At 36.8% G+C, this 14,125-nt stretch overlaps 1 protein-coding gene across 6 annotated transcripts in view; it reads right to left on the bottom strand.

Moving 5' to 3' along the window:
- Positions 1-1,064: 1,064 nt before the first annotated feature.
- LOC113509956 (inverted formin-2) overlaps positions 1,065-14,125 on the bottom strand; it is a 133,915-nt gene continuing 120,854 nt past the window's right edge. For all 6 annotated transcript variants that reach the window (XM_052894942.1, XM_052894941.1, XM_052894945.1 and 3 more), the window contains 15 exons: positions 13,635-13,831; positions 11,954-12,058; positions 11,177-11,337; positions 10,801-10,989; positions 10,589-10,715; positions 10,296-10,448; positions 9,519-9,716; positions 9,288-9,410; positions 8,499-8,625; positions 7,903-8,031; positions 7,406-7,540; positions 6,915-7,083; positions 6,040-6,164; positions 3,996-4,130; positions 1,065-3,722 (listed from right to left, as the gene is read on the bottom strand). In XM_052894942.1, the coding sequence (XP_052750902.1) occupies positions 2,332-3,722; positions 3,996-4,130; positions 6,040-6,164; positions 6,915-7,083; positions 7,406-7,540; positions 7,903-8,031; positions 8,499-8,625; positions 9,288-9,410; positions 9,519-9,716; positions 10,296-10,448; positions 10,589-10,715; positions 10,801-10,989; positions 11,177-11,337; positions 11,954-12,058; positions 13,635-13,831 (3,464 nt within the window). In that variant the 3' untranslated portion in view covers positions 1,065-2,331. The remainder of the gene's footprint in view (positions 3,723-3,995; positions 4,131-6,039; positions 6,165-6,914; positions 7,084-7,405; positions 7,541-7,902; positions 8,032-8,498; positions 8,626-9,287; positions 9,411-9,518; positions 9,717-10,295; positions 10,449-10,588; positions 10,716-10,800; positions 10,990-11,176; positions 11,338-11,953; positions 12,059-13,634; positions 13,832-14,125) is intronic.

Genomic DNA, 14,125 nt, shown 5'->3' with positions numbered 1-14,125 from the left:
TATATACCGAACTGGACGGTAGGGAAAATATAAAATTATAATGTAAAAATTTGACGTTCATAAGCGGCTAAAATGTCCTACATGAATAAATGATTTTTGAATTTTGAATTTTGAATTTTTTGAATTTTGAGTCTGTGTAAACGAATACCTTTGATATTAGACAAGATTATGGCTATTTGAGGGAGAAGACAAGTTTTAACAAATTACATGTACGTTTGTATGTAATTAGTTATTAAAATAGGACGAAGTAATTTATATGTTTGATAAAAGGCTGTGGCTATACACAGAATAATGATTTTACAATATACTTGAAATAAAAATCAGCTCTCTTACGAATGTAATAAAGTACAATTCGCTTAATGTTTTTGGGAATCCAGCGGATCGTATTAGTACCACTGTTATGGGGCAGCATATGACCAAATATTATAACGTACCGATTTAAATTAAGAGAAATTAAAATGGCCGCGTTGCGGCCAGCACCATTAGTTTAATTTGGCGAGGTAGCATAAGGGATGTTGGGTGATGATGCAACTAGAGGGCCTACCACGAAATGTTTTCCAAAATTTCGGGATCGAACAAAACACAAAGTTGATATTAAAATTACACAATACATACCGTTTAAAAATATTAAAATATCGTTCCTGTGGACTTTAAAGGTGAGATTTAAAATAAACGAAATGTTAAACTCCATTTACTGGACCGATTTCGGTATGAACAAAAACACGAAATTGAGTTCGAAAACTCGGAAAATATTTCATGGTAGATTCTCAAATTAGTTCGACCATTTATCAACATGTGTGAATCGTATGGACTTTACAGGGTCTGTTGCTAGCAATAGGCCCGTTAGTTAGTCATGTTCTTTCCTCAGGACTTACTTCTGCCTGTCTATCCACTGAGGTATAAGGTATAATGATAGATAAGTAAATATTTTACGTACTTTACATAAAACAAAGTAAGTCAAAATTTTAAGAAAAATATATCTACTTATGACAAAATATCTTGGTCCTATCACTATGTTCCTCCCAATGTTGTTATTTGGAAATAAAATAAAAAAAAACTACAAATAAAATGTGTATAAATTTATTGTATTTCGTTTAGTAAATAAACACATACAATAAAACATTGGTGTTAAGACTTATTAATTATTTTCATTAAAATATACATTGTGACAATACAGTTTTTGATCATAGTCATACATACACATACAAATCAGATCAATTGTCCTATGTCTTTGAATTATTAAACTAAAATATAAAAAATATTAATTAGTAGGTAATCTATAAAACTGACAAAACACTGACGTAATTACATTGGGATTCGTTGCAGACTTACATATATAATTTTGTCAGAATGCTTAATTTTAATATCGCATATTTTATAATTTTCTGTCAGATTTAATTAATTAAATCTTGTCCCCGACCCCCTGCTCTTAAAATTGAACAATAATTTATATTTAAAATGTATTTTCATTTAAATAAATAATATAAAATACCCGTTCTAATTGTGGCACATTATTGGGTAATGAAATAATAATAAATTGTAATTATTAAATCTATTTTTATATCAATAATAAGAAAATGTATGGGGATTGAAACTAGCAGATCTAGATTCTAGACGAAATTATACTATTTTGAAACACTAGACATTTGTCAGCATCGAAAGTTGAGTAATTGTTTTTTTTTTTTTTTATATTATACTACTCTGTTGACCATATTTTATTAATAATAAAAACTGACATAATTTTATTTAGAAGGATCGTTAAGTATATATATATATTCATACTAAATAAAATTGTTCAATAAAATTTATGGAATAGAAAGGTAGGTACTAAAATTAGAACTACATCAGTCATTGAAAACTTCAGACTCTTGGTGAGATTCTAGCGCCTAAATTTATCTGAAGATTCCAATAATGTCTAACTGGTTAATATTTTGTTTATTTTATTATTACTAATTGCCCATTGATACATATTGCTTTATTTTTCTGCTGCATTTAAAAAACAAATCTAGTGTCATTCGTTAACAAACGGCTTCTAAACAGACAGAGAAATAGAGGAATATGAAATTAGAATGCATTAAAAAATTTTATAAAAAATTTTGAATTTCTTGGGTTCGTCAAGAGTTATTTATTACTTCTTATAGTTTAAAATCCCATTTGATGTTATTTTATGTAAAATATCCGTTAAGCAAACATCTATCAAAATTTAATAATTTGCATAAACACACCACATTCAAAAATAAAATGTGTGAATTGTGCGACCAAAAACACCGTTCGAAGGCACTTGTTTTAAAAATTTACCGTGACTCTGAGAAATATCATAATTATAGAAAATTACTTTACGTTAGCTTTAACAGTTGGTTGCGGAGTCAGGGTGCCTCTGCCTTTAGAAGCTTGGGTGGGCCTCATGAATCCTGACGTTTTATTTGTAGTCTTTAATGGTGGCCTAGCAGTACCAACTGAGCTACCTGATGAGGATGATCTAGATGCCGGCATCCTCGATATCGGTTTTGGAACCGGTTTGGGTGTAGGCTTCACTGGAGCAGGAGCTTTTTTGACGGTAGCAACAGAAGCAGAACTGTTCAAAGAACTTCTAGAACTACGCAGCGATGCTCTCGATGTTGATCTCTCAACTCTCAACGAACTGGTTCTCTTAGGCACTACGCGTTTCGGGTCTACAGGCGTCCGTGGAGGTGTCCTTGTTTCTTTGGTCGAAATTTTCTTTGGAACGACTGGAGATTTCGTAATTTTTGGGACGGGAGAGTCACATTCTACATTGCACCCAGATGAAGCGCCTTGAGATGCGCTTTCAGAATTCAGACTTTGTGTTTCTTCAAATCCTTCGTCATTTAGCTCATGCTCACTTTTAACTTTGGGAATGCGCGGTGAAGTAGTCCTTTCAGGAGCTCTCTCAATTTTAGCATTCATTGATTTCCTATAAGTATTCCTAGACCATACCCCGGTGGGTGTTTCCGTTGGTGATTTCAACTCTCTTATTGCTTTCTGGACATCTTCTTGATTAATCGATGTCTGCCGCCTCATTCTAGAGTATTGTGGTTTAGTTTCTTTGGTTGGAGTGGTTACTGTACTTTGGTTTTTAAGTCTGTCCTGCCAACGTTTCAACCTGTTTTCTTTCTCGTCTTTTACAACTATTTCTATTGGTTTTGCTACTTCTTGAGGAGCTTCAACGGGATATGAGGCTTGCACTTCAAGTTTTGAGGGTCTTATAACTTGAGTCTCTGCCACTAATTCAGTAGGGCTATCAGGTTTCTTATCCTCTTCTGGGGAACTTGAATCGGCATTTCTTTTATATCTTCTCGTTCTCCTTGCAGCTGAAAACCTGTCGAATTGGCCATCTCCTAAAATCTCTTGACATAAGTCTTTCATTTCGTTTGTTGCTTTGTCGCTTAAATTGAACTTGGATAAAGATGGTTGGAATTTTCGACAAGGTTCTTTCTCTGGTGGAGGATTGAAGAATTTTCTTTGGGCCGGTGGTGTTTCTATATTGTCTGAATCTATCTCCCTATCCGTTCTTTCTATTCTTGTGTCCCTATCACTGGTCACTTTAATATCAGGAAGTTTCCGTTTGTCCTCTTCTGTGATTGATACTAGTGACTGTGACGCTTCTATCTGTTGTCTCGAGCGCTGTCTTCGAAGTCGTCTCATCTCTTCGTTTTCTTCGGTCTTTCTCCACGGAACTCTGTCTTTTTTCGGCGGTTGTACATCTGTAATTACACAATAAAATTGAATTTTAAATGTTTGCACTTGAGAAGCAAAACTCTCTTTCGTCGTTTGACTGTATTATAACAATATATATTATATACAATTTTGTGCATTGTTCTCCCGTCATTTTTTAGTATAAACCTACCATATTCTGTGTTCAATCTCTTTCTTTGCGTATATATGAGTGTTTTTGCTCTTTTAATCCCACCTTTGAAAATAGGAGTTATAAGGATGATCGAGAGTGAAAACTGTATGGATGATGCGGCGAACGTTACCTTCGACGGTCTCGAGCGTGCGCACGACGTCGCTGTCTCGCAGCACGGCGCGCTGCGGCCGCCAGTCGGCGCGCGCCTCGGGCAGCGGGCCCAGCGCGCCGCCGCCGCCGCCGCCGCCGCCGCCACCGCTGCTCTCTGTCGCATACGTATACATATAATTAGAGATGAAATGGATATCCGGTAACTATTCGGTATCCAGCTTATCCGGCGGCCTTAATACTATACAGCCGATTACCGGATAACTACTATTCGGCCGGATAGGCATCTCACCAAACAAAAAATCTTTATAAAAAAAATATTTTTAATTAATTATTTGCTTTATTTAGTTAGTATCATTTAAGAAATATAATTAGTTTTGGTTTTAAATTTTTAATCACACAATAGTAAATGCGTGAATAAATACTAATTTCTCTGCATTGAGAGGTTTCGCTTCTCTTCATAAATAAGGCCAGCTTTAGAAAAAAGTTTTTCGCTGTACACACTGCTGCAAGGTACAGAAAAATAGATTTTGACAAACTTTGGTAAATTTGGGTATTGTTTGGCATTAGCTGCCCACCAAGAATAAGTGTCACGATTGCGATCAATTTGCACTGACATAGCCAGATATCCGGCTATTCGGCCACATGGTTGGCCGAATCCGGTATCTGGCCAAACTGCAATTCGTTTCATCTCTATGTATAATGTATTGTAAACAACCTAATTAATGTCTCACTAATGTCAGTCACTCAGTCTTACCATGCTAGTAAGTGGATCGATATAGGTTTTAACGATTACATTTTAAATTTCTTGCATCAATGTATTATTGCTGCTCCCTTAGTCACCTGTTACTAATCTTAAGTGAGAATAAGTATTATTTATAATATCATTTTTAATTTGTTACCACATCATATAAATACGCAGTCTAACAAAGACAAAAAAGAGAGGTCTTACACAAAATTCTGCACTGTCAACATCGTCTATCCATTTGTCTGTTTATTATTTAAAAATATCTAAAAATATTGATATTAGTCTTCTTTATATATTGTTATTATCATATATTTTGATTAATGTAGCTATTTAAACTAGGTTTGGCAGTTAGTCATCGATTATTCTACAGCACAACTTTTAGCAAGAAAGATAATCTACTAACAGAAAACTACTAAGAACAGAAACAGCTTTGGAATAATGTAGACCACGAAATCGCGAAACTGCGTATGGTCGATAAAAATATGGTTTACATCTCTAACAAAGCTACCATCTTATACTGCTTTACCACCTCAATATTACAATCAGACGCAAGAACAAACACGAACCATGAAGTGAAGTAAGCTATTACCAGTTAATTACACAATTTATTAGACAAAGACACAATTAAATCACGAATCGCCTCACATAAAATACTGCTCTCACCTTTTGCAGAATCAATTCGGTCTCTTTGACTCGGTTCAAAAACCTATGCAGAAATACCGTGTATCCCTTTACCATTTGTGCAAAGAACTCTGAAGTTTGAAGTGAATTTTGAAGAATCATTTGTACTATTGCATCGCTCTTTATTGTCAGGGAATTTACCTTTATACCTTAGAACTTAAATCGCGTATCACAATTTTAAAGAACTTTTCTCTTTCAAACACTTTGTTGGGAAATAATAATCCAGCTAAGAAGCTATAGTACATATATGTCATAAATAGTGTATGTTCTTCACCCTAAATGTTACAAACGGTTGTAAGCAATGATTCAGCTGATTGTTTGCCATCAGACGAACCGCAAGTTTGTTTGCCATATTTCTAATATAAAAAAAGATTGATTTCATCAATAAGGTCTTATTGTAGTCATACCAATTGTTTAGACAAATCCTCCACCAAATTGTTTATAATTACTCCTCTCCATCCAAAGGTTGCCTGGAAGATTAGCGATAAGGTCGCCCATTGTTTTCTCATTGTGATTATTTCTTGTAATTATTTATATTTATAATAAGTTTACTATTGTAATCTCTTGGAGAAAACAATAAAGAGTATCTATTTATCTACAGTTGCAGTTGTGATAACAGCAATGTCGCTATACTAACCGGAGTCGTTTTCCAAGGAGCGCCGGTTGGCTTGTAAGCGGCGCGCGCGCTCTCGTAACTCGGCGTCTCGTTTCTCCTCCTGGCTGTTCTGTCGCAGCCACGACTCGATTTTTTGTCGCCATTCCCTGTAATCATTGTATTGATTAATTAAATAAACATTAGATTTTAGAGAAATACATTTTGTTGTCATTTAGTCCTGGAATAGTATGGGCTACTCCTTTCTTACTTACAGCAGCGTCTCTCTTAAAATCACTAAACCCTAACTGCGGTTGCCAAGCGAGGCATCTACTGGCAAAACCCTCTTTATGGGGTAAGCTATTTCTAACAGCGGACAGGTAACGGCTGAGTATGACGACGAGTAATAGACATATCAGAATGAAACTGTTTGAATTTAGAACGCGAAGTTTGTGTCTATGCGTATATTTTACTTCACATCGAACAATTCTCTGCTCCATGAAAAAGCAAAAACAGAAGTAAACTCTATCGATTATAAATACATATAATTTATCAAAATCTATTCAGAATTAGCGTTTGATATGGTTATAAATCATCATCATTTGCCTAAATCCTAAAGCCTAACTGCAGTTTCCAATCCGCTTGCCAAGCGTGGCAACTACTGGAAAAACCTTCTAAGGACATTTAAAGACTGATATGATGATGGTCATAAAATATAGATTGATAATAAAGAGGAGGACCTTTCAAAAATACCAGATCTACTAATGTTAATGCAACTGGTACCTACTAGTAATATTGAAGGTTTTTAATGGCATATGATTTTCTTACTTTAATAATATATTCATATAAAATTTCATATTTGACAGTGGACAGGGATATAAATGATAACATTTTGATGTATCATCATGATAAAGACTTACTTTGGTTTCGGCGAAGCGGTGTCAAGCTGCGGTGCGTGGGACGCGGGCGTGCGGGGGGAGGGTGCTCGCTCGCGCGCAGCCTCCCGCTCTCGTTCACGTTCGCGTTCGTGTTCGCGCTCAGGGATCTCGAGCTTTGCTCGAACTGGACCGCGTCGAGACCACGAGCGATCTAAAGTCATATAGAGGTGATCTTTAGCAAAAAAATATTCAATAAATTACCGGCTACAAATTAACTGGAAATGAAAACTGTTTATTTTGTAAATAAAATACAAGGTGCGTATGTGTGTGCGTGTGTGCACATGGGCATGCATATATGCGCATGTGTATGTGTGTGTGTGTGTGTGTGTGTGTGCGTGCGTGTGTACGTACGTTCGTGCGTGCGAGTGTGCGTACGAGAGTGCATGAGTACATGCGTGCGAGATGCGTGCGTGTGTGCATGCGTGTGTGTGTGTGTAGGTGCGTGCGCAACAACTACAAGTAAGTGTGGTTACCGAGGCTGCCCCAGGCGCTGCGCTCGCGCATGTCGGCGGCGGGCGCGGAGTGGCGCAGGAACTCGAGCAGCGTGTCGTCGTCGTCGCCCGGGCTCGCGCGGCTGCGGCGCCGCAGGCTGCCCGTCGGCGTCACGTCTGCGCGCGCACACAAACCGAATCAAATTCTAACTATATCTACATATACATACATACATTGCCGTGTGATCCCGGAATAGTACAGGCCACCTCCTTCTTTCACGTGGGTATTGTTAGAGGCGACTAAGTAAACTTAATGTTCATGGGATGACGGCAGTGTACCACTTAAAACATCACCAAAAGTCTAATTGCGATTGCCAACTCGCCTGCTAAACGTGACAACTACTGGCAAAACCCAAGAGGCCTATTTTCAACAGTGGACAGTTATGATGAACAAGATATTTAAGAAAAAATAATAGTCGAAACAATAATTTTTAGAAATTTTGTCTGTCTATTACTCTGTATATTGACTTTCAGTATACCTGGAGACGGTGAAGGATCATGGGACTTCCTCAGCGATCTCCTTCCGAGTCCATTTCTTATGTCCAATAGTAGAGATTCCATCAGCGACTCGCATTCTGAAACTGGCGTGCTGCAAACACTGCTTCCACCTGAACATGGCGGGGGAACGGATTGTTAGTATATGTCCTATTAGGTCGACCTTTACGTGGACCCCGCCTGGAAACAATTGTACTGAATTCTAGACGTATTCATTACGATAGGTTAACTGACCTGTTTTCTCCTTCTTACCACCGTGCTTCACCAGCGTATACCGTTAACCCAGGCGGGGTTACCATTTCATTATCATCTATTTAAAAACATCCTCCCCCCCCCCTCTGAACACGATGATTTCAATTAGTTTTAAAGAGATAAATATAATGACTTAACTAAGTTCATAAGTGAATTATATTTCAAACATGTTTTTAATGTACGGTGCAGGTACAAAAATTTACAGAACATCCAGACTCGAGCCAATTCACAAAAGTCCATTTCCCAGATCGGTCTGACCAAGCCGGGACCTCATTTACGTAAAGTAGTGCTTTGATATAAACGGTAATGTAGTATAATGCTCGCGTACCATGCTTGAGGCGTGCGGCGGCGAGGTCGCGCGCGCGGCGACGCGCCGCCGCCTGTTCCTCGTGCGCGCGGCGCCGCGCGTTGTCGCCCGCCGCCGACCGGAACTTGCCGCAGAACGACGCGAACGTCTGCCGCACACCACACACACGCTTTCACATTACATACAACTATACCACCCTTATAAATACGTCGAAAGAAAAGAAAAAAATAAAACTACGACACGTTCTAGCATCCTTTTAAAACAGCCTTTCCCAAAGTGGGCGATAACGCCCACTTGTGAGCGCTGCAGGCCTAAAGGGGGGCGCTAAGAGATCCAGAAAAAAATGGGGACGTTGGGAGACGATTTGTAATTTGAAGTAATAGTGGTTTTTAAGTAGGTGAAAAAATGAAGAAGCTAAAAAATAAATTATTCTCAAAATTGGCAGTAGACAAAATAAGTTCGGGAACCTCTGTTTTAAAAGAATTTTCTATCTAGGCATGGATAATATCTAAATAAATTTAGATCCACTTATGCTTACTTAAACGCTCAGTAACGGTTATAATAGGTGATAGAATACTATCACCTATAATAAGTTTGGGTCCTAGCATTAAACCTTGAGGAACTCCACTAGAACAAAGTTATATACGACACGGTACTATATCATTTCATACGTGATCATGATTCTCTTACATTTTTTTCCTATTTATTAAACTACATTATATAGTATCTGAAAGGATCGTTATTAAAATAAAAGCTTAAATAAAAGCTTATTATAAATATTAACAGTGGAGATAATTTTTTTATACTAACCTTGAAGCACTCTTCTAGTTTGAAAGATACAGGATCCTCACAGAAGAACTCAGCTAGCTGCTTCCTCATACTTTCTACTTCCTCCATATCTTTATTCAATGCCGACACTTCCTGTTCAGCTACCTGAATATTTGTAATTGCATTAACAATTTCGTAATCGCCATGTTGTAATTTGTTTTTTATGAACCACATGATAAAAAAATGAAGAATTATATTTCTAACAATATTTACCTGCAAGAAATCCCCCATTTGTTCCTTAATATCTTGTTGCGTGGTTGGAAGTTGGATCTCTTTCTTCAACTGCTCGATCCTATTACCCAATGTTTTGATCTCGTTGTACAGTTGCTCCACACTGGCTTTGGCCGCTTCGTCCAAAACTCGTGTGTCATCAGCAAAATGGACTAGTTCTTTGTTTTTGCGTTCCGCTTGCTAAAAGTTGCGGAAATTATGTTGTACTTCAAAAATATGTTGATATAATGAAGAATGTGCACCACAAAAAAAAAAATTACTTTAATTATGTCAAACCCAGTTATATTCATTTAAAAAGTAAACTTTAGTAGTTTAATTTGACTGATTTTGATTAAATATCTATAGGACCAACATATCCTTTCAGAGAAGAAAAAGAATTTTCCAAATCGGTTTACAACTGACGGAGCCACGAGGTAACAAACATAGAAAAAAATATAACCGAATTCAGAAATCCTTTTTTTTAAATCTTTGATTATTAGAAAAACAAATGTACTCTTCAACACAAAAGGTTTTATATGAATTTTATAATAAATACTTGACCGGTTTCGCCATTTTGGACATTTTAAAAGATTATTTACATTAGTTTTTCCAGTGTAATCAATCGTGAGAATTTATTGTAACATCTTTTCTTGTGAAAGAGTACGTTTCTCTAATAATATCAATATGTATACCAAGTTCCACCAAGTGGCAACCATTACGACTATTAAAATATTCAAAATTACAATTTAGAGATTTAAAAATGTTACCAATGCGACTCACCATAGCGACATAGTGCATCAGATTCATTCCAGGCTTGTTTGCTCTAATATCGGATAGTTTTTGTAAGGACGATAACTTCACTCCGGCAGCGCCCCCTGCATATCCTCCAGCATTCAAGAAGTTGCCAGCTATTAGTGCTATGTATAGGATTTCCTGAAATTTATTATGACATTAATTACCTCGAAAGACATTGAGCAAAAGCTTTGAAAATCTATATTTAACAAATGATTTTATTACCAATTAGTTACTCGGTTTAGCTATTTTTTAAATTTCGAAAAATAATATCATTGTACCTGTATAGCTCTAGAAGATATCAGATCATCACCGGCTACTAATATGGCGTTAATAGCACTTTCTAAATAACCAGCGGTCGATGGCCATTCTTCTTTTAGCAGCATACATTCGATACGGAGCTTATAACTAGAAAAATAAATGTATTTAATGACATAAGAACTCCAAAAAACATATACATGGTCTTCTATGAAAATCTATAAAAAAGACTAACTTGGGCAACTGAATAAGTTGCAATAAAAATTTCTCAGCGTTTCCTAATTTGGTCAAATCTCCTGAAAACGCCTTCAGCATTTCACACTCGTCTATTTCAGGCAGGATTTTTAGGAGACCCCTCAATTTTTCAGCACCGATGTCGTCGTGGGATCCTTCGCGTATCAGCTGAATTATGTCTTCGTTGGAACTGAAATTTTAAAAGTAAGACATAATAAATATTCATGAATAACATCAGAATTTTAATGTTAAACTAATGTTGAACTTCTGCCAAACTATTGCAGTTTGTTGGCAAGTATACAGTTAAAGATGGATACAGTTAAAGATAAAGATTACCCAAAAAAGATCTAGTTGAAATTAATTACAAGCTATCATACCTTCGGAATTGTTTTAAGAAAATGTTGACATTCAAACTCCTCTTGCCGTCTAGGAGAGTGATTTCAGAAGATTCCTTCCTTGGCTTCCTCTCTCCGGAGCTGTCACATATAGGGCTCCGGCCGAGACGAGGGGAGGAGCCCGCTGATCCTGTTGGTTGCACCTAAAAAACATTTTGTTTTTGTAACTGAAAATGGTAAACGAGCTGTCCACCCCACACATTATAAAAAGTAATAACTGTCATCACATATTGGCCTAGAGATCAAAGATATTGGTTACATTGTCAAAGAAGACAAATTATTTGGAAGGAAATAATATTGTTCTGCTTGGTCTTATTTTAAGAAGATTTTTATTTTATATTTTTTATCTTATGAGTTCATAAATGTAAGGTGAATAGTACTGAATAATAAAAGCATTTGCTAATAGCTAAATAAATAGTATAAATATGGATGGGCAGAAGCGTCTTTCTTAAAACATCACCAAAGCCTAACTGCAGTTTCCAATCCGCCTGCCAAGCGTAGCGACTAAAAAACTGATAAAACTCCCTTATGTTTAGCAGCGGACAGTTAAAGGCTGATATGATGATGATGGAAAAATATGACAAAATGAGTATCAGTACAAATGCTTTCTAAAATCTTGAAATAAAACAATGTAGGTACGCATATAAATAAAGAGATAAAAGCACTGATTCTAGAGGCTCTGCTTTCCACAAACTTTTGGAACAAATTTCTAGACTGTTCAACGACCTTACGAGAGGTACCTAAAAATTATCATTATACCTGTTGACAGAAGAGTCCTTCAATTTCACTCCAGTCGAGTTCTGTCTTTGGCGAGTGTTTATGACTGGACGCCACTATGGCCCAGATGTTGTTTTGACCGATTACCTGAAAATAAATAATAATAATTTAAAAAACAAACTTTTCGTCTACATTGGCTCGAGTTCAGACGTTCTGGATTGTGTAGTTCCATGAGATCTGTCAGAGACTGAGATGTTCGTTACGTGGTTCCTAAATAACACTATATCCTAGCTTAAGATCCAGGCATTGGTGTAATTGAAGTACTCTTAATAAATGACTGAATGAATGAGTGAATTTTCTCTTTAAAAAAGGTAGTACAAAATAATAACTTGAGGTACAATTAAATATGAAAGACCAATTAATTACTTCTATTATATACTAAATTTTACCCACGACTTCGTCCGCGTGACTGGAATATACTGGCCAGTATAAAGAGTATATACGTACGTGTATACCAAATTTCATAGTGATTGGTTAAATGTAAAAATCGAAAATATCTATAGGACTAATCTGTAAATATATTTTTTTTTAATTTAAATGAAATCCCCAATTGCTCCAGAAGTCTCCGAGTGATTGAGGAACTTACATAAAAAAATTAAAAATCCCAACGAATTGAAAACCTCCTCTTTTTTGAAGTCGGTTAAGAACGGTAACTATACTCTACCAATATTACAATTATGTGTAATTTTATAAAGATATAGTATGTTATGCTCTGACTTAATAGCTATCAATAAAAATACAGGGTGTTGAGACTGGAGATCCTCAAGTTACAAACATCGTCTCTTGTAATGCAAATGTATTAATCAGACAAGCCGTAAGCTTGATTGCCATAATCGTTGTATAAAAAACAACAATAGCAATAACAAATACTGAGTTACAGTAACGGGCTATTGAATGACTCAGTCCATTAAAATATTTATGATTCATTCCCTTGTGTTTCATTCAATCTGCAGTTTGCGGAATGTCCTCTAAAATGGTACGGCATGATACGACAAAATAAAATTTCCATTTGTTACATGCTATAAAACTATTCGAGTCTATTACTCAAATATTATTGACTATAAACATGCGAGCCGCCTAGAAAAATTCATGGAGATATCGATAAAACAATATCGGGTCTTGGTAACGAGGGTTATTGACACTGTTGCTTGGAATCTTGGAATATATCCCATTAGAATGACCTACACATGGACCCATTTCGTCAAGATAGAATAATGATTAACCTGTTTTTATGCTCACCAATAATAGATGATCCCATTGGTACCATACCATTATAAACTAACTGTACAGGTTGGGGGGGGGGGGGGGGGGGTTGTTAATAGTGCGGATTACCAGTCTCATTGTTAGCAATATGCTCAAAAAGGTCGACCTCCACGTGGTCCCCCCTGGAAACCATCGTGCTGAATTTCAAGTGAATTCATCACGATGGGCTAATTGACCTTCTTTTTCATTCTCACCTATATATTGTTATTAATACAGTTATTGGATGGTTGTAACATTCAATTTAATGTAATGCTTTTTGTATGTTTATCCCTTATTTCAGACACAATGTATGTACATTTTTTTTTTTAATAAATGACTAATGACCCTGAGCACAGGCGGGGTTACAATTCCATTATCATCCATTTAAAAAAACCCTTAGAAAAAAAAATAATACACTCACTTTATTATTAGGTATCTTATTCCAATTAATAGTCTTCATTTTGGTTTTCGGTATTGGCGTCTCCTGCTGCGGCAGTTTGATGTCGACGACCGGCGCGGGTGACGGCGGCGCGGGCACCGGCGGCGGCGGCGGCAGCTGCGGCGGCGGCGGAGCGCGCGGCGGCGCCGGCATCATCGGCGCTGGCGGTGGGGGGATAGCTGAAAAAGAAAAGAAAATTCTGTTAAAGAGGAGATCATTGTATATAATAATGCCTTCAGGGCACTGTTGGGGCTACCTAGTCACTGTAGTGCGTCACACATGTTTGCACGAGAGCGTACGGACGATTTTTACGCAATACGGTACAAACGAATTGTTTCGCTGTTGGGTAGGGTGCGTGTTAGCTCAAACAGTGTCCTGAAGATAATTTCTGATAAAATGGACTGTCCCATCCTAAAATATTGGGTGGGACAGGTAATCAATGTAAGAGCGTTATGACCGCTCATTTTTTAACA

Source organism: Galleria mellonella, unplaced genomic scaffold, assembly GCF_026898425.1.
Source record: "Galleria mellonella isolate WM207_F2 unplaced genomic scaffold, CSIRO_AGI_GalMel_v1 utg257, whole genome shotgun sequence".
Taxonomy (NCBI): domain Eukaryota; kingdom Metazoa; phylum Arthropoda; class Insecta; order Lepidoptera; family Pyralidae; genus Galleria; species Galleria mellonella.
This window is presented reverse-complemented; position numbering and strand designations above follow the sequence as displayed.